Source organism: Taeniopygia guttata, chromosome 3, assembly GCF_048771995.1.
Source record: "Taeniopygia guttata chromosome 3, bTaeGut7.mat, whole genome shotgun sequence".
NCBI lineage: Eukaryota > Metazoa > Chordata > Aves > Passeriformes > Estrildidae > Taeniopygia > Taeniopygia guttata.
In genome coordinates this window covers 98351502-98372681 of record NC_133027.1, presented here as the reverse complement: position 1 = coordinate 98372681, position 21180 = coordinate 98351502, and the positions used below count along the sequence as shown (strand labels likewise).

General features: G+C 40.9%; 1 protein-coding gene and 1 long non-coding RNA gene across 5 annotated transcripts in view; one reads left to right on the top strand and one right to left on the bottom strand.

The window, feature by feature from the left end:
- The window catches only part of EPAS1 (endothelial PAS domain protein 1), a 76379-nt gene extending 73406 nt beyond the window's left edge, over window positions 1-2973 (top strand). For both annotated transcript variants that reach the window (XM_030268989.4, XM_072927498.1), the window contains exon 16: window positions 623-2973. In XM_030268989.4, coding sequence (XP_030124849.1) covers window positions 623-774 — 152 coding nt within the window. In that variant the 3' untranslated portion in view covers window positions 775-2973. The remainder of the gene's footprint in view (window positions 1-622) is intronic.
- LOC115494503 (uncharacterized) overlaps window positions 1-21180 on the bottom strand; it is a 94086-nt gene that overhangs the window by 52817 nt on the left and 20089 nt on the right. The gene's annotated exons all lie outside the window — the stretch shown is intronic.

The following is a 21180-nucleotide window of genomic DNA, read 5'->3' as shown; positions in this document are numbered from 1 at the left end:
CAAGGAGGGAGATGATAAAAATCAATAAAAATCAAAATATAGCACAAAAATCTGTGGTTTAGTGTGAAACTGTAATGTAATTTGTAATACATGAGAAAAATATTTTTACCGTTCATTTCAGTTAAACTTAACACCTGTTCACCTTGGAGGACCTGTCATCCTCCATCCATATTCGTGTCTTGTGATAGAATTGATTATTATATCACAATAAACAACTTGGCTGCAGCACTGATATGGAAGTTTATAAGTTAGAGTCTTAACATGTGCATTCTAAGTGTTGAAATAAGTAATTAAAGGGGATGTGTGTCTGTTCTTTTTAACATATGAGAGGAGTGGTGTCAATTTAGAAGCCATGTCTTTTACTACAGCTTTTCTCATCTGCACCAATACGGTTTTTCTCAAAGCAATCTCACTTTGGGGGTGGAGGTGAAAAACTGCACTTGTCAGTGTAGCAGTTTAAGGAGGGGCAGAAAACAGGTTTGCTCTGACACCTGGAACTGCTGGTGGTTTGAGGCACATTGACATAAAAACAGAATGAAACTGGTGTAAACAGCAGAGGTGGGAGGAAACAAGTGCCCTTTGTAGTCTCAGCACCTTAACTTACTTCAGTGCCGTGTTCCAGGTGTGACCAGCCGCCTGCTGGGGCCCTCCTTCGAGCCCTACCTGCTGCCCGAGCTGACGAGGTATGACTGCGAGGTGAACGTGCCCGTGCTGGGCAGCTCCATGCTGCTGCAGGGCAGCGAACTGCTCCGAGCGCTGGACCAGGCCACCTGAGCCACCCCCCAATATTCCACGGCCCATACTGTTCAAAACAGCTTCTGTTTTTAAATATATTTTTGCAAGTAGACAATTTCTAATACCAGTACACTTTTACAGGATTTTACTTAGATATTGAACCTGTCCACATTACCAAATAGTGGCCTTTTGAAGTTACTCACTTTATTATTCATATTAAAGAAATACATCTACTGTATTTTCTCTATTGCAATTAAAGTGGTGTTTAGAGAGTTTGATTACCCTCCCCTTATCTCACTACCTGTAATTTATATTCTGAATTTTTTTTTTCTAATTTCATGCTAATAAAAAGCTGTGGTATAAACGCCTCATCATGTGATACTTTGGCTGCAGTACTGCAAAGATATATTTTTATTGCCAAAGATGAATGAAACAAATTTGATCACCAACCACAGTTTTTTGTTGATCTGCCAAATTAAAATCCTTTTGAGTCTTTCTGTTTTCCTGCATTTATTTTATTGTAACTTTAATAACTTTTGGAAAACCATACTAAGGAAAGATCCTAGCCTTCTGCCTCCCATCCTTTTCCTTCATTTTTATACACTTTGTTGAAAGAAATGTGAATGGTGAAATGCAATGTTTGTGGGTATCTGTGAAAGTTGCACGTTTTAAGCTTTTTTTCTCAGAAGCAAGCCACATTTTCAGCTGCCTTAACCTGGCTTAGTCCACAGCCAAGGGAGTCCTACAGATTTGCCCCAGTGGAGGATTTAGGCCTCTGATTTAATTTGTGTTGAGGTTTCTTGTTTCGTTCTTTTTTGTTGCCTTTATTTTTTACACAAAACAGATTTTTTTTTTTAATTATTATCTCTCTCTGGGTCAGTTGTTAATCATCTCTTGGTACTTTTCGCTATTATCTATGACACAACTACTTTAAGAGCTGTTTCTGCTAGAAACTTGTAGTATTTGTTATGATGTTGCTGATATTTCAGGAATCAGAGCAGTGGCCAGTACTAACACCTCTGATTAATGTTACCCTTTTTAATTTTATATGCCAGCTAGCAATATAATTGCAATATTGAATCAAAACATCTCAAACTGGTATTTTCCAGTGTATTAGGCTAACTCAGTTATAATTAGACAAAAAGAATTAGGGGTTGCATAGTGAGATGAATAGCCAGCAGGGAGGGCTCTCATTTTTACTTGCCTTACATTAATCAGTAGCTAAAAAGTCATTAAAATGCAACCAGACATTTTCAGAGCTCCTTTTCAACTATCATTAATTGTCATGCACATATTTGAAAAATAGAGCTTTGAATGCTTTCAAAGGGTTTTGAAAGTTTAAATTACAGCATCTCTAAAAGGCAAAAAATAATACAATAAAAGGCAAGTGAGCAGTTCTGACTTAATACATACAGACTTAGATCTGTGTTGGGATCTATCTTGTTTCCTCCACTGGTATAAATCACTGTAGATTCACTGAAGAAAATGAAACAGTGGCAATGTACTAAAGGTAAAAGTCTGGCCCAGAAACTTAGAACAAAAATATATTTTTGAGACTTCTGAGTCTGCTGAAGCCTGGTGTATAAAATTGCTTTATTTCATGCACTGACACTTGCATAGAGAGAGCCTTGGGTTCATAGAGCACTTCAGAGTTCACTGTGCTAAGCGAGTCTTAACCACACACACTTAGAAAAGCTGAAGACCTTTTGTTATGGGTACATGATGTAAAAAAAATATATTCCCTATTGTATCTTTCAAGAGTTTATTACCAAAAATAATCTACTCATAAAGATATTACTGTGTGAAAAAATTTATTGTAAGCATCAACATCTGATGAAAATTGGCCATCCACATTTGACAAATTTGCAGTGGCACAGACTTAAGGCTTCAAGGATTAAAGACACTTGAATACTGCTCTTCTGTTTCTTATTTGTGTAGTTTCAGCATTAAAAATGTTATACCCTAACAGTTTACTAAAACACTCTAAAAAAATATTCCATGTCTTAATATTAATCATACTTTTTATCATAATTATTTCATAATCTATATTGCTGAATTCTTATTGACAATATTATAACTGTATGGGAACTTTAACTTGATAAGGAAATGTATTTTGACACTGATACCTTATTAAAGTATACTGATCCTAAATTCTTTGTGACTCATTTGCTATGAATTTGTTATTTGTTGTATCATTGTAAAACAAAAGTATTTATTAAATTATTTATAGAAAATAAAGGTTTGCATTGATCTTTGAAGACTGAAAAAACAATCAAATGCTACCCATGTTTGAGAGCTGGGAAGGAGCCTGCCAAAGGTCCATACTATCAATTGCTTTGTAGAGTTTACCTGGCTTCCCTCAAAAGAAGAATTAATGCCCTGCAGACCACTGCCCTTCTGGAACTTGTCTTGTGGCTCAGAGCGCTGCTTCTATTTGAAAACTCTGTTTCTATCTGAGCAGCTGGGGATGCCTTTTGTAATGCTACCCTTACAAAAAAAAAAAGAGAGGGAAAATTAAGTCCACCAAATCACAGGTCAGAGGCTGAACTGCCACCGTTTCCAACCTGAGTTTTGGTGGAGAAACAAAAGCCATCATGTTCTAGCAGTCTTGGCAAGCCCCAGACTAACGGGCTTTTGCCATCAAATCCTTCCAAGCCTCTGCTTTACCCTGACAGTAGTCATTAATCCCAACGCTACTGTTAAACAGGTCAGTCCTTTTCCATGTAGAAAATGCCAGTTTTGCCTGTGTAATTACACTGATCACATAGTAGGAGGACAGACAAATTTAAAAATTAATTTCCAAACATGCCCTTAAACTTCAGTGCCGTGTGGAAGCTGTTAATGTTTGACCCTTCTGACAGCTGCCTTTGAAACATGCAGTGCCCACACAGACGGCAGTGAGCTGCTCAAGCAGCATCAGTTCTTGTCAAGAGCCTGCAAAAATGGGCTATCATTACCTTCTTTCTTAGACTGGACACTCCGTAGGGGTAGAAATCAAATCCTTTCCTCTAAATCTGTTGTAATTAACATGAACTATACAAAACTCTCCTTTTTAAAGTATGCCCTTTGTCTAAGTGTCCCCAGGACTAACTCAGCACAGCAGATCTTAATCCAACTGAGTATTGGAAGAAAAAAAAAAAAACAATCTCTGAAATAGATATTAACCTGTTAAGATCAACTTCTATCTTTTGAAGAGTGCAATAACTAATTTTTAATATAAATTAACAGGCATTATTTTTTGGGGTGTCCAAACAGCTGATTGCTCACACACTCAAAAGGGTCCTGCATTCACCATTCCGATGTTCAAATAGCTGAAGGAATATACTGGTAGTGCCTTGAGCTGCCTTTTTTCTTTCCCCCTCTACAGCTAAACGCTTCTCATGTTAGTGAGTTTTAACAGTTTTTCCTTACATATATGAACATTCTGGACAGCTAAACTCTGACAGTACAATTTACATACCCCAAAGACCCTGGTCAGAAACACGATGCAACCTATGAATTAATAGCTGAGTTTTGTTCTGCTGAACAGGGATTTATGGTGGCTTTTTAATTTTTTTTCTCCCCAGTAGGCCAGCAGAAGTGCTTAAAATTCAGCATACATCATCTTTCACTGCCTAAAAGCACCATTTCTTGGCATCAGACTTTGTATCTCTAACAGCACAGCACTGATCCCAAAGATGTTGTTCAACATTCATTACATTCTGCTGAAAAATTGGCCTGCTTTGCCAGGCTCTTATGGCTTGGGCTGGTCTCCGCCTCTGCCTGATTATCAAGTCTATCATCTTTTTAAAATGATCAAGCAACCATTTTTCCTAGAACACAGAATTCACTCAGGTAAGATTCATGATGTTTATCAAAGAAATACTTATAAAAAAAATACAATAGGAAATTCTCAACATGTGATTATTAATAAAAACACGAGAAAGACCAGTAAACTTGGATAACAAAGTCTAATTGTCTTTTCACTGGAGACACGGGCTCCTAAGCCATACTGAGATCTGCAGACACTACGTGATTCATCACACTCACTTGGAGCAACAGGCAGAGCACAAAGAAAACTAATGCACAGATGCTGTAATTCTAGGTGATAAAGATTTCATCTGTCACTTCTACCTGAGGAGCTTTATAAAGCTATTCACAGATATGCCACGTACATATGTGTGTGTGTGTGTTTATATTTTTGTATATATTCTTCATTTTTTTAAAGAGCTACAGTGGAGAACAGGAAATATTCTTCTACATCTAAATAAACAGCTTATTTTTAATTTCCCCTCCAACTCCTAATTATAGGCTTCCCAAGGGAGAAAGAAATAATTTCTAAGGAAAAAAGCAAGTCCTTAACAATATTTTATTAGGACAAGGTCTGTCACACATCCCTGTCCTCCCTTAGCACAAACCAACCCACAGCACAAAGGCTGCCTTTTGGTTTCCTGGGGCTGCATCTGAGCCCACCCTTGCCCACAGGGGAGGCAAGCGTGGATTCTTGCTGCTCCAGGCTCAGTTCATTGGTGTTTCTTTAGTTAACTGACACAACAAAAACACCATGGGAAGGCTCCAGTAACTGGGACATAGCCCAGTTTTGAGTGTTTGCATTAAAAATATATTTGACTAAACAAAATTTTTTACAAGTGAGAAACACCTTAGCTACGTTTTGTTGTTGTTATTTGACTGAAAGCCAGCCTGAAGTTTTGCAAGCTTGTGATGTGCCACAGGTCTCACATGGAACATTTTCCTTGAAGAAGTCCTAAACTCCTGTAATCAAGGAGTTACTTAATTGTCTTCAGTCATGCCTTCCAGTTAGGAATGTGGTTATAATATCTCATTGGGAACAGCAACAAATTCATGAGCCTGGCTTGCAAGGACTACCTGCAAGCCAACCAACACTAGCTCTTGACATGCTGGAGGTAGCAGCTTTGTCACACCTTGGATACTATCTGATGTGGCAATTCCTGCATCTTAACTTCACCACTTGGGTTGCATCTCAAAAAACCCAACTCCTTTTAGCTTAATTAAAAAAAAAAAAAAAAGAAAAAAAAAAAAAAGAAAAAAAGAAAAAACAAAACCATCCCCAAACGTCTCACTTGAAAAGAAAACTGGCAAGCTAGATCCTCAAAGGCACCAGCACCAGAAACCAGAGTGACTTTGTCACACCAGGCATATTTTAATATTTGAGATCTGTCTGTTGATCTTTGAAGGACTAGCACTAGCTCTAGGGACTGAAGCTGTCTCACCACAGCACTGGCAAAGGCAAACCAGAAGAAAACTACCTCAAGCATTGCCTCCTCCAGGCTTATTGGTGTACCCCTCCAGTGCATAGTTCCAGGACCAAAGGTTCTAGATAAAACACAGCAGCACAGCACCACCATCTTGATGGCTTGTTTATCCATCAAACATCAAATATCCTCTAGTCTCTCAACAGCTGAATGTGTTTCTTAGCTGCCGCAAGCACTGCAGACACTTGCTTAGTCTTGAATCCTATCCTTTCCTCTAACCCCAATGCATTCCTTCCACTAGTCCCCAGTTCATGTAAAGGTCTATGGTTTCAGCAATCCAATTTCTGCCTCATGCTGCCTTCCCCTTGCCCAGCTCACCTTCCCCTCCTGAAAAACCTTCTCCAATCTGTCCCATCTCTACACAGCCCTCATTGCAGGCAGCAGTTTTCAGCAAGGATTTTGGGACTTGCAGAGTGGGTTCTTTCTCATCATGTCCTTGCCTCGGATGCCTGTTAGATACGATGGTCAGCCAGACTCCCAGCCATTTCCACCCAAACCTCAGCTTCTCTGGTTCTTGGGTTGAGCTCATGTTAAAATGTCCAAACCCTATTCCCACTCTAACCACGGGGCATAACAGATCACAATCCTTTCACTGGCATGAAAGCAGATTTAATGCTCCAACTTACAAGAAGTTAGTGCATCCTCCCAAGAGCTGCAATGCTACCCATGAGTCATTTCAGACATTCTTCTCAGCCTGTTTCCATTTGTTGTTCAAGCAAACAGTGGTGGGGTATGGGTTCTGCCGGCTCACAGAAAATATAGTGTCTCTTTTATTAGCCCCTTGACACAGTGCTTCAAGAAAAATACCAACAAATTTCAGATGTGCACATGATTTATCCCTCAGTTTTGGAAATGGCAGCAGAGCTGAGCAAGTTCCCCAGATGCCTGAATTCTGATCTGTAAAGCCAGAACAATTTCCCAGCCATAAGAGGAGTAGGATGGGTTTACTCTTTTAGTCCTATCAGCACCACAGAACTAACACTAGTGGGAAGAGAATCCATGTTTGTGGCTCCCCAAACCTTCCTCCCATACAAATACTTGCTTGTTCAGGATAAGAATTAAGCCTGAGACAGAGAGAGGTGCACACACTTGTTAGACTGATGCCAAATGCTGCTATGCACTTGACAGACACCAACAAGCTCACAAAGGGTTTGATTTCCAAAGTCAAACTTATTCATCAGTATTTTCAAGCCCTGAGCAATCCTTATGCACTCACTCCAGAATCTGGCTGCCCAGAATTTGGAGATCCCTGAGGTGCCCCAGAGGAGAGTGGTCCATGGGGATCTCTCTCTGTCTAGTTGTAACCTGTAAATTGGAAAAATCAAAGGTTAAGACTCACACAAGCAAGCTAAAACCTGCTTTTATGTCCACTGGAGAGAATGACAGGAAAGTGATTACAATGCCAATTCAGCAGAATTTTCCAGAACAAAGCTCTTTTTAAAGACATTGGCAGGAATGTATTTTCCCAGGTACATCTATTGATGCAACTGAATTATATTTTATGTTAAGTGGGAAAAGAACATCAAACAAGCCCAGCAGCCTTAAAGTCTTGCTCTCCTTTTCTCAAGATGTTGGTAAACACCAAATTTGAGATAGGAGAGGAAAGCACAAGTGCAAAAAACCCACAACTGTCAAAACCCCAGACCAAAGCACATAGCTCCCTGGCATTATTTTGTAGCAGAAGTTGCACAAACTTCTAAGTGGCAAACCACAAAAGTTGCCTCATACAATGGGCCTTATGATCAATACAAATACATATTACTTTAGTTCAGCCCCTCCTCCACACAGCAGCCCACAACAGTATTACACTGGATTAAACGAAGCATAAAATGGGTGCCGTCACCATCCATTTTTAGATCTGTCGCATGACATCCATTGGCTTTTTTTCCTGGAAGAGCAGGCAATACTAATTGTGTCTATCGCTTTACTGCTAACACAGATAGTGCTGTCCTTAACTGCAGCCCCCAGAACGCACTGGAGTTCACAGAAATCAAACCAGTGGAAGTTTACTGGGAAATCAGACCGCTCTTCTTTACTTTAACTTCAGCTGCCAACATTATGATGAGTTTTCCTGTGCCTTGCTCAACTAACAGTTGACATATTTAACATATTGACACCTTCTAACACAGGTTGCTGTTCACAACTTTCATTTTAATCTTTAGTCAGTTTTTGGAGTGCACAGCATGATTATTTCAGAGCCATTCTGATCACCACAGAAATCTCAAAGATAAAAGTGACGCCAACACTGAATAATTTGTGGTGAACTTCCCTCTTTTCTCTTAAAACCTCTCTTCTGCAGAAGAGATTGTTTAATGACCTTGAGCAACTACATGGTGGGTTTGCTTTTATCCAGCACCCCTTTTTGCCTTCCCCAGATCCACAGTAGTCACCCAAGCACTCTGAAAAGTGGACATAAACCTGGCTATTTTAACCATCAACTGTATCTTAATATACTTAATAAACATTTTAACTTCTACTTTCATTTTTAGAGGGACTTCTTCAAATTCCCCCTAAACGTTCTCCTCCCCTCATTCAAAATAAAGAAATAATCTTAGTCACTAAAATATTTGTCTGGTTAACCAGCAGAGGAAGCAGGAACCCATGAAATATCTGGAACTCAATGGAAATGCAGGGAACAGAAAATATTCAAGTCAACAGTACTCTCATTCTTCTTTCTGCAACAGTCCCTGCTGGGCAGGGTTTGTTTGCACTGAGGTTTGTATTAGAAACACACACACTTAGCTAAATTGCACAAATTCCACAAACCTACACTAAAAATAATAAACAGTGAAAAGTGCCTGTGCCCAGCATTTAAGAGCCACAACAGGTGCCTCTGGATGGCAGATTGCCATCATGGCCATACTCATAACACTTGTCCCAAAACCTGCTCAAAGAAGTGATCCTCTTTCTTCCCCCCTTCCCATGGAAACATCTCAAGGAGTATTTTGATTCTTACAGGCAAAATCATGTCCTGACTCATTCCTAGGAAATTAATTCCATGTGCCTACAAAATCTATGGTACAAAGTGGTTGCTAAGATGCCACCATCCACAAGACCCTGAAAAATGGGTCTTCTGCAGCCTATGGCAGGAGCTCGTGCTGTCCACAGGCACTCCTGATCTGGCATGGGAGCACCCAGCATGCTGCATGGCACACAGTGGCTGTACCCAGCACACACTGCTGCTCCTCGAGTCGTGGGCCAGAAGTGCAGCAGCTGAAGAAGCTGCACATTCCACGTGCTGTCTCCAACATAGGTCACCTCTACAACACCCATCTACTTAGGTTTACAGTAGGTAATGCACAGTTCACTTGCATATGGAGCAAGGGGGTAAATAAGCCTGGCAATGCATTACTTCCATGGGTCATGGAAATACTTTGTGGCTATGCATTACAGAGGAACATCATTCATGGCAAAAGTTGCCTAACAGTAAATTTCCTAAAGGAATTTCCAGGAAGATTTCCAAACCCCATGCATTCTATTTCCACACTAAACCCCCAAGCTTCACTGTCCAAAGGGCACCTTAGCACACCTCCTACACCAATATCTTATTCTGTTCTTCCCAATGAGCCAAACCATAATGGCAGCAACTTGCTAGGGCTGAAAGCAGCATGACAGGGTCCCCCCCAAGCACACTTGTGCTTACTCACAATATTTCACAGTGATTCCTCCTATTGGCAGGAAACTCCCAGCCACACCCTTCCTTTCCTTGCTACCAAGATGCCAAATTTTTCTCCTGAGAGAGCACCTCCAGGTCACTTTTCCACAATGCCCAAGAGCATTCAGAAATCCTCCTCCAGATGCTCTTACTGGAAATGCAGACCCCACAATTACAAAAGGAATTCTGGGATCTTAACTGTACTTTTGTGACTAATCTTTGAAAGCAGAATTTCAAAATATTTCTTCTAAATACACCAAGACATACATTAAAATTACTTCTTTTTTTTTTTTTCAAGTGAGCTACTGAAGAAAAAGGACATGGACAGTCACATAGTCACGTGCATCACTAACACTGCAGTTGGACAGACCTAGTTTTGACAGTACAAGACACATGCAGAAATAAATCAGTTCATACCCAAAGAGGAAGGGGTTTGTACAACTAATCTCTGTTAAACAAACTACACATTCAAACCCCAGTTTTCAAGATAATATGTTGTAGCTGTACAGCAACACTAGGAACAGGAGACTGCTGTACCTGTATCACACAGTGTCAGTAACTGAACTAATGTTGAAAGAGTAAAATCATGCCCCTTCAGGATCTCCCATCAAGATCCAAACAAACAGGTATTTTTACAATAACCAAGGCAATGGGACAGAGTGAATTTGAAGGCAGAACTCAGCAGGAAACAAAGCCTTTCTGAAAATAATGCTGAGTATTCTCTCAGATTCTTAAATGGAAACAACTAGTAGCCTGTTATGAATTTCCATGTAGTTATAACCTATTCCTGCCTAACATATCTTTCTACTGATAACTTATTACATCTTCATGTTTCTCTGCTCTATTTTAAAAAACACAACCAACCAACCAACCAAAAAAATCACCTGACAGGCTCATTTGGATTTTTCAGCTTCTTAGTGTCTCCTATTAAGAGCTACAAAATGCAATTTACATGCTCTAAAAAAATGAGCTACTTTGAAAACTTAACTTTTTAAACAGCTCAGAGAAGATGTCTGTCATCCTTTCATTTCCAAGCAGCAGTTTGTGTAGATTTTAGTATAATCAATTCATGTCCATGTCATGTTTCATTTTCATGCTTCATTTTCCAAGGCCACTAATCAGACTAATGAGGTTGAATGTGAAGAAATCCCTTTGTTTCAAACTGAACAGCTTCTGAAACCACAGTTATAATGGTCTTTCTTTGCTTATTCATTTCCTGTTTGCAAGTAATAGCAAAAAAGAAAAGGCATTGCAAAATTTTTCTGCTAAAGCCTTACGGCAGAAAACCATCTCAGTACAACATCCACTGTAATTTAGAGGAGCTCAGGCCGTATGTTCCTGTAAGGGAGTCACAGTGCTTTCCACTTTGTGAGCATGCTTAAATGAAAGTAAAATCTTATTAACTGCTTTGGTAGGGTCACAAGTATGCTCTATATGTTCCAAAGCGGGGGCTTAGGACGGTCCAGTGAGCAAATGCCTGTCTGCAAGCAGCAGGGAATTTGTGCTGAGCACACTCCCACGTGGAGTCATCGATTCCCCCGTGCCTGTGTACAACATGTCTAGGACCTGCCTGGGGAATGGGAGCTTCCTGGTTCCTTGACTCACCTAAACCATCAACCACATATACACAGATAACCCAGTGCATGAGACAGGAGCCAGAGGTGAGGAATGGAAATTCCTACTTGGAGATTCATTCCAGGCTGCAATACAAACCCCCCAGTGCTCTTCAGAGCTTTTTGTCATGTATCAGTGGGAACAGAGATGCACCAAGAGACTTAGAAGAGAATACACTCAGTTACAGGACAACACCACAAAAGCCAATACTGTCTACCCTCCAACAACACTGATAAATTTGAAATCGCAATCTAAACTATCTTGTTTATTCTGTTTATTCTGTTCTTGTTCATTCTGAAGTTGGGTTATTTTTTTTCTTTAACATCACATACAAGCAAGGCTTGTTTCTGACTCTCTAAATGCCTGAGGAGCTGCCCCACCCACATGCTGAGCAAGTGACAAGTACATTGCAGAGTTAGAGGATCACAGAGCATTCCACCAACCTTACTGCAAGTGTCACTAGACCTGCTCAGGATGAATATATATGGTTCAACTGTGGTTCAGAGTTCTCCAAAAGAATCTGGATACACCTGTAAAGGGGCATGGAAATGGAGAGGGGACAAGTTTCTCTTTTTAGCCTGTAGCTTGATGACAGCATAAGCAGCAAGTGCCATGGTTTACATCTGACTATGGTCCCATTCAAAGCACAAAGTATCTATAGACAAAATCCAGGCAATCCACTCCCTCCTAAAACTGTAAGTCGAACATAGAAATGCTCTCCTGCTACAATACATCCCAGGCTATAAAAGAAGCTTTAAGACCTTCACAGATCACCAAAAACATCAATGTGGCTTTAGGGAATTAAGTGGTATGAATTATTAATCCTCCTGTCCCCAGCCAGTCCATAGAGAAGGGATGAAGATGTCAGAAGACAGATTTACAATTGCACAGCAGGAGCCAACACCACTCTCTATGGTCTCTGCCTAAGTTAACCTCCAGCACATTCCTTGGGGAAAGGAGGAACACCACTGGCGAGAAGACAAAAAAGGCTTTTCACCTCCTGCTCCTTCCCACTCCTGGAACAAAAACGCCTATCACCTAGAGGCATACTCCATATCAGCTGGAGCTTGGCTGCAGAAACAAATGTGGAAGGACTGGGGCAGAGTCCATGGTGGGTTACAGCACCAGTCTGATGGCTGCTACCACCACAGCATGTGTGCATGACCATTTGCCAGAGCCTACAACCACCCAGAGCTACCAGATATTTGAAAGTGTTTTTGTTTTCCACCTTCATAGGAAACAAACTTGAGCTCTCATTAGCAATACCTTGGCAGGAAGGTAACTGAGAGCTGACAGATCTGAAGAATTCTGTGCAGAAAAATAATTTTAGCTTTCAACTATTTCAAATTATTCTCTGATGTTTAATTAGGAATAATTAAAGAGCAAACAAAAAGCCTGAATCCTTTCATGAATACTTGATAGGTATATGCTAGTTATTTCAAACAGGAGCTCAGTTCTAGGGTGGCAGACTCCCTTTGCACAGGAGCTGAAGAAAAGCAAACTAATCTGTTAAAGAAATATAGCAAAAAGGTGTCAGATTTCTTCCAAAACAGTGGTATTTTTTTTGTCAACGAACTAGTTAGGAAGCTTGAACAAGATGCCTGACTAATGACAGACAGTGCTCCCCCAACACCAGCCTCAAGACACAGGTGTCATTAAAAGTCAACATGAGGCTTTACTTAAGTCTTTAAACACTGTACTGCCTCCCAGACATGGGAAAAGAATAAAACTGCCTGAGCAGCTTGGGTTTGGCATAGAAAAAGAGCATTAATTAAGGAGTTGGGTTATTCCCAAATTGTGCTACTTACGAAGCCCCATTATACCTGCTGCAAATAGGTGGGATGCATTTTCTTTCAGCAGTGCTGATGTCAGATGTTAATTGAAGACCGTATAAGAAATACTCCCCTAAGATAAATTACCTTCTGCTGAAAAGATACCAGTCATGTTGCTGGGAGCACTGCAAGGGAAGCTCATTGAGTATGGGGCTGAAGAGCAGGAGACACGGCAACGCACACTCAAGCAACTTTAAATCTGGAGGATGTAATATCGTTTAGAGCCATCAGAGACACAGGAAGAGCAATGGAAAAGGATGATGGCACTCCTCAAGGCAAGGGAGTGCAGCCTCTACCATCTTACTACAACTCCTAACTTCTCTCTGGTTTTTGGCACAATCTGTGTTTTACCAACCTGAAGAATGTCCCTTCTGTGCTGCCAGATGCTGTTCCCACACTGAGCAGAGCAGGAGATAGTCACCACCTCGTGAGCATCCCCAGGCACGCTCATCCTCCCAGGGGGGCACGGGGGGAGGACAGGACAGAGCCCCACGGCTCTGGCGCAGCTGTAAGGGCAGCGAGCCACACGCCACGGGTGAAGTGGCACACACGTCACCTCTCCAGCAGATGTGGGAGCAGCCTGTGGAGACCTTCCTGTGTGAGGGCGCAGCTGGCACGGGGGCTGCCCCCACATCCTGCCCCCACCAGCCCAGCTGCACGGCCCAGCTGGGCACCGCTCCGGCCAGGGGGGACCGGCACGCGCTGGCACGGAAGGGATGGCGGGCACGGCAGAGAGAGCCAAAAAGCAGCATGGAGAGAGTGGAGAAGTGAACAGCACCCCTACCACAACATTGCACCCCTTCTTAGAGAGCCCTGTCCCCAGAATGACACAGGGGATCACTTTCCCTCTCCATGGCCACAAGTGCACCCAAGGTCACCAGGGCAAGTGGCAGGACCATCAGCTATAGCAGCAGGTCTGAGAAATGGTGACCAGGCCAAATAACCTCCAACAGCAGCTTTTGCTTTATTTTAGCACCTGCTCTGCAGACCTTCTGAGGGTGCTGAGGAAGATCCTGAAGCTTAATCTGGAGGCTACACTCAGAAATTGAGCCCGTGTGCTGCATGGGGAAGAGCGGGTTCATGGCTGCTGACTGTGGGAAGGACGGAGCCTCTGCAGCCACACTGGGAGGCACCCAAGGTGTGGAAGGATGATGGGGCTGGGGACCCTGTCTTCCTTGCCTCACTGGTCCCTTCAGATTTGAAGATCTCTGGTGCAGGGATTTTTCTCTCCATGCTGGTACCTCCAAGAATGGCACCTTGAAGGCATTGGTGGCTTTATAGATTTCCATAGATATATATTAGACTGAGCAAGAAAGAGGAATTTTAGTCACAGGATGACAATGTAGAGGAGGTATTTAAATCAACCTCCACCTCTAAGCACTTACCACTCACCAGTAATGCTTTCACGGTACTGGTGTGCACTTCTTTTTGGCTCAGCAATGCATTACATCAGCATTACATATGAATCCCTCAGGCAATTTTTGGTTACCTCTTCATGCCCAGCCCATCTTCCCTTGCATCTACAAAACCAGCATTTCACACTAAATAATCCAGAAGTCTGCTGACTAGAGCATTTGCTAACTGGAGAGAAAGCACCACACTTCACCCTCTTCCCCCTGCATTTCCAGGGCAGCACACTCTCCCTGGTTGATGGACGGCCTTTCTGTCTGCAGCACTCGTGTCACTGTAGCTAAGCAATTGCTTACAGCCAAGCTCCCAAATCCTAACCATAAAGAGTGGCAGGGCTGAGTGCCTGAGCATCAGTTAATGCTAATAATATTAATTTAAACCACACAAACTACAGCTTGATGCACTGACCACCCTGGACACAACGAGGAGGTCCAAGGCAGCCAGCAGACACCCTGCCCATTGCCCCAGGCAAGTCAAAATGCTGAATTTAATCTAGAATCCCAGTCTTGCAGATGTTCCTTCACCATCTCCCAGCCCAGCTGCTGTTCTTGCAGTTTTTTAAATACTCTGGAGGAACCACGGTATCTTTCTGAAGGAAGTCCAGCTGCACAAAGTGAGCAAAACTAAATAACAGTGCCTCAATTCCATTTCAAAACTAACAACCCTACATAGCTTGGACAAGCAAAATCATTTGCAGAACAAATGACAGTCAACAACTCACCAGCAGCAAAAGTCACATTGTTATGGTTATTATTCATGCTTAACCCTTCCAATCTCATTTGTTTTTCCCTTCCATGTCCTCAGATAGTGCAGTCTGACCTCAGCACAGAGACTTCAGAATTTAATCAAAAGGCATGAAAGACTGAAAGACTGTTTCACTGATTTAAACATAGAACGTCAACCTTAAAACCATCCTGAATTGTTATCCACCTTACAAAAGCAAGAAACAAGAGATACTGTACTACTCTAGGGTTTTCAGCTATGGCTGTTAAATAAATTTAAAATTTTATTTCACTTTTTTTTTTCAATATTTTCTGCAGAGAAATTGTCAAGAAATGCTACAGAACATCATGAAGGGTACACACTTGGAAACAAAAGAAAAATAAACACCAAAACTCCCAGATTACCATCTCCTCCCTCAATTGCTTTAGATCTAAAACAACATGCTTAAAGGCAGAATACTTGCGCAGTGGGAAATACATGGAGTAATATGCTTTAGTGATTATAACTGGGAGGGGGAGGGAAGACAGGTTCCCCCTCTCCTCCCATATATTTCAGGTGAAATTTTGGACCTGAAAAAGTTTACACAGCCCAAAATTAGTTAGTTTTTGGGGAAGAGAACAACACAAATACATTATGAAATAGAGCAATATCGTTTAACACCAAGAACAATAAAGGAACATCACAATGTTATCTTGTTTATTCCTGGAGTTTTCATAACATGTCCTCACCCATCCACTCTTCATACTTATGCCAGGGAAACACACAGCAATACCTTGTGTATAGTTTCATCTACAATCTTTCCTCAATATAAAAACACTTTTTTGCTGCTAAAGTGTTCTTACTCATTCTTCCAGGAAACACTAACATCAGCAGATCTGATCAGGAACAAAGTCTCCCCAATGGTTAGACAGTGTTTATACTTTCAGTAAAAAAAAAAAAAAAGCAAGACACTAAGCCCTTTGGGATGAGTAAGCAGAAAAGAACATCTAGACCAGGGCAGCTACACCATATGTTTCTTCATTAAAACAACTGTGCAACACTGGGTTAAAAAAACCCACAAACTCTATGCCTCTCCAGTAAACAGTGGGGGAAATGACCTTATTTTTCTACAAAGCTTGCCCTTTAGCAATTGTTGTTTGAAGGACAGCAAACCACAGGCAAACGAACTCAATCATCCCCCAAGGATCCCTGGAATAGTTTAGCCCTGATAAAAAGTTCTTAAGGGGCTCTTCCCAGAAGCACGCATATTTTTTTCATAAGCATTTACCTAAGAAAAGTGAAGCAATGAAGCACAAAAATGCCAGTTTATGTAAGCCCATTCATGTGCAAACATGCACATAAATACCAAGGGCTGAACCTGGGATCTCATTCAAAGGTGCTTAGAGTGCAAATGTCTGACTTCGTGCAAACAAGATCTTAACACCTGAGGTTCTGGGGACTGGAACTTAAAACTCCCATGGCGAGAAATCAGAAATCGGTCTTGGTCATGATGACTTACAACTGTAGTCAATATTTGTCTTCTGAAGGCATCAAGTGTTTTGCGTTTAGCAATGTTGACAATTTAATTAAGTAAATCTCAGATGTGCATAAAGCAAAATTATATTGAATTCAGTTACAGTATTGCACAATACGTAAAGCTTGTCCACTTTTGTTTTATATATGTAAAAACATATAAAAACCTTTATTCCTTTTCTTTTCCCTTTGGTGTGTGCTTCTCAATTTTCCTAGACCCCGCAGGAAAGATGCCTTTCACTGACAGACTGAATTGTTTACCCTTCTCAGCAATGACCAAACACAAATGGACTCTGCTCTAGAGACTGAAGTATCTGTGCAAATGTATGATTAAGACAATATGGCCTTTTGAGCAAAACCATCCCATTCAGAACATTTTCAGTCATAGTATGAAATGCAAAGAAAACAAAACCTCATTACATTTTGCTATTCATAAACACAAGCTTTTAAAACTCACTTCTGAATCCATTGGAGAGAACAGAGCAATAAAGCCCCTTCAAAACACTTCCCTGCATGGCTTACTTATCTATGGGAAATTAATAAAATCCTCACTGTGATAACAAGTGATCATCATTGCAACTGCTCCCACAATCAGCAGATGGCTTCTCTGGGCTGTTTCTGAAGGAGAATCACGAACTACAGAAGAGTGTGAGGGTTCAAGAAATGTTAGACCCAAGCTTATTGTACCTTTCCACTCCTCTGCACCTGTGGTGAAGTACCTGTGACCTTCCACTATAACTTTTCATTTCATTTCCACAACAACACTTAGTAGCAAAGAAAGAAATCTTAGGTCCCTGAATTTTGAGTACCTGTGATGAAAGAAAAGCCTCTAGGTCATATTCCCACCATCCAGAGCTAGACTATTTGAAACAGATCCATATGCCACTCCTGAAAGTGATTTTGAATGAGCAGAAATCGCTAATTAATGATGCCCATGAGGTGTTTTTCTGCCCTCTGCAATGCCATTACCATTTTCAAGATTCATTATCCACTGCTGAGAGACCTTTCTATCACCAAAGCATATTGTTGCAATTTACATTCAGTCTCATTTCCCCTCAATCTTATGCCCTTCCTCCCTGGAAGGATGCCAAGAAAAACTGCACCATACCATGAAGAAACTAAATTTGCCAACAGGTCGACAGCAGCTGCTTCTGAACATCTGACTTAACCTGTTGCCAGAAGCATAATTACCACCAATAATGCTTAACTTCCTGAGATGTTGGCAAGAATCACAATTTCTGGTGTGTTTTCTTACCTATATAATGGACAGCAATTATCAGACATGAAAAGACATCAGAAAAATTCCTCCCTTCTAGACCTAGGTGGCAAAAACTGTCATCTCAATATATGACTTAATATGCATTTTGGGCACAGTATCTAAAGAAACCCAAACCACCAAACATTATTCTTTGAATACTAATCTGTCTCCTGGTTCATTCTGCTGGCAGTAACAAGAGACAGAAGACAGATTATTACACAGGGTTACTCAGAGCCACCTCTGTAATGTTCTGAGAAAGGGCCTGTCTTTAACTGGTAGTATGTACAAGGGCCTGATATAACACACAGCCATAATGAAAAAAAGATCAAAGATACTTGGACTAACTAATTTATTGCTAATTTTTCCTATTTGGTTTCACGCTGTCATCTTTTGTATACCAGAACAAAACCTCTCTGCTATCTCAAAATTTTCACACTCCACATGGGTTTGACTTTGACAGTCCCATGGGTTTTGAGGGCATAGTAGTACCAAGATTCCTCCTGAAATTACAATCAGGGTTTCTCCTATCTGGAACATGATAGTGTGAACTGTTCCCAGTGTAACATTTGGTATAGTTTAGATCATTTCCTCATCTGAAAGCAAACTTATGATAGAGAAAGAAGCTGAGAAGGGAAAGGAGTAAATGAACTTCTAATACTAAGAAGCTGCCACACAGGCAATAATTTCATGTTACACTATTTAACACTTATTGGAGAATAAAGAAGGTAGAAATTATTCCCCTATTTCACATGGCTTTCTGTCCAGAAGGCAGGTTTCTGTCCAAGTTCTTCCCATCTTTTCTGAACATGAGCCCTTCTTTATCAAAAGTGATCCTTCACCAGGTTCAAACATCACTCACAGCTCCTGGCCAAAGGCTTGCCAGTCTTGAATTCACAGAGGTACCGTGGTGTCTACATAAACCATCTTTGTTTTTATTCATTAGGTCATCTACCTAACTTGTTACTGGGGGACAAAAAGATGTAAAATTATTGCCAGGGCAATTCTTTTACCTCTTTCCCACTCCAAATCAACTCTCTCCTATATATTCTGTGAAAAATGCAGAGTTGAGACTTACTAGCCACATTTTTAAATTGTATTCTTTCTTATTAAGTATGACCATGAGCTTCCTCTCTTGAGTAAAGGATTTTTTCAAAGTTGAAGTATTCATCTCCTGTGTTTTTGGTTATATTCCAGACTTTTCAAGCTTGAATTGACAGATTTTTAACCATGATTTGGTAGGAACGGGAAGTGAGTATGCCCAAGAATAACCTCCTTCACTCCTTTGCCCATTGGAGATTCTCATACCTTACAAGGTGTTTCAACACTATAAACCACTTAAATTAGTCTAGCCATTCTTCTTTGCCTACTGATCCTAGAATGTCTTCATATGCAATATCTTTTGTAAGTGTTGCCAAACAATTGTGGAAGCTTCATTAGTAATCCTATCTGTTTTGTCATAAATGGAAAAATTGAACAAAGAGTTATTCAGTTCCAGCCAAAGTAGCATTCAAGCGATTTTTAATTTTATTTAATCCCCAGCTGAAATATAAGCTGAAATATAAAATGTATTAATGCAGACTTCTGCTTCCAAGAATGAAATTTATCCTTTACACCAACATGTAGCTCCAAGGCAGCCTCAGAGAGGAAATTACAGAGCCTGTCTTTGCTTTAGCTTTTCAGAGAGTAAAGTGAAAATAACCATTGGTTGTTATTGAATACGATAAAGTATTTAGAGTCGAAAAGTGTTCTAGGTAACAATTCTCATTACAAAGTGTACAACTGCTGTCCTACCTTTGATATTCACAGCAAGCATTTAAAGGCCATGAACTTGAAGAGGACACTGTTAAAGTCTTCTCTCACATGCAGCTGTCAGTGTGGAACAGGAAAAATACTTCTCAAGCTGTTTTGCTTGTGCATATCTACAGGACACAGGTGAATACCTATGTGACTTGCTATTGATTTAAACAGAAAATAAGTGTGAATGTGAGAAGCACACCCAGATTCCAGTTTACAGTCTACTTGTGTAACCTCCTTTTAAGTCAGGTATTTCAGAGTGTTCCGTCTCTTTACCTACCTAGTTATTTCCAAACACAGACCCCATCTCAAAGAAGTTCAGTATTTTACACAAGAAATAACTCTTTTTTCCCCCAAAAGATAAATATTTTGCTGGGCAACGCCAATAAAATAGCAGCTCAACAGGACCAAGAACATCAGATACTGATCTTGTAAATCTATGGCTTTCAATTCTGCCTCTAATTACAGAATAGCATGGATTCAGTAGAGCACAAAGGCATTTTCTTGTGTCAACAGGACCATAGCAATGTTCAAATATTTCTTGTGCTTTGGTTAAGTATCTTATGATATATCTGTTGCTTTTTGTATTCATGTCTCAATCCTAATTCACCTCCAGTGAACCGGGTGAACTTGATTCATGCCTATGCAGACGGCCACATTCAGGCTCATTGGCACATCTCACACACCTAAAAGATCACCTGTCCCGTGCCTCTTGGCTCACAATATGTTGCTTAACCAAGTTGTATTGTGCACCATGTAACAAAATATCTTCCCTTTTCCAGGACGCCAAATACATTATCTGCCCTTCACTGTTCATATTGACTTTTCTGTATTAGCACAGTGCCTCTGTTAGCAAGGAACAGCAGGGACCTCAGCACTGTGTTCAGCAGGCAAGAGCACAACAGGGGTTCTGGTTTTTAACCTCTGCTCTACCTCCACGGTGCTGCAGTCGTGGCAGGCAGAGAGCTGTACAAATCTCCAAACACACGGTGCAGCAGCCGACTGAACAGCAGCTGCATTTGTGCCCTCCCCAACTCTCCAAGGGCTTCCTTTTCTCAAGAAGAAAGATTAATACCACTGGTGGGAAGATTCAAGCTGGGAAGAAAAGGAGAAGTACAAAAGCTGTATATTCAGGAAATGCTTTTCAGTGCTCAGTTTCTTGGTGAGGTGATCAGGAATGACAAACTGAGACAGGGGAGGAGAGAGCGATAAAGAGAACACAGCCGATGTAAAGGAGGGCTGAGATCTGCTAAATCACTGGGGTGCAATTAGCTCCAATCCCACATGGAAAATTCAATCTCTTCTTCATCTAAATTGAATCCTGGATTTCTAATAGGCAACCTGCATGCAAACTCCAGAAGTTCATATTAGGTA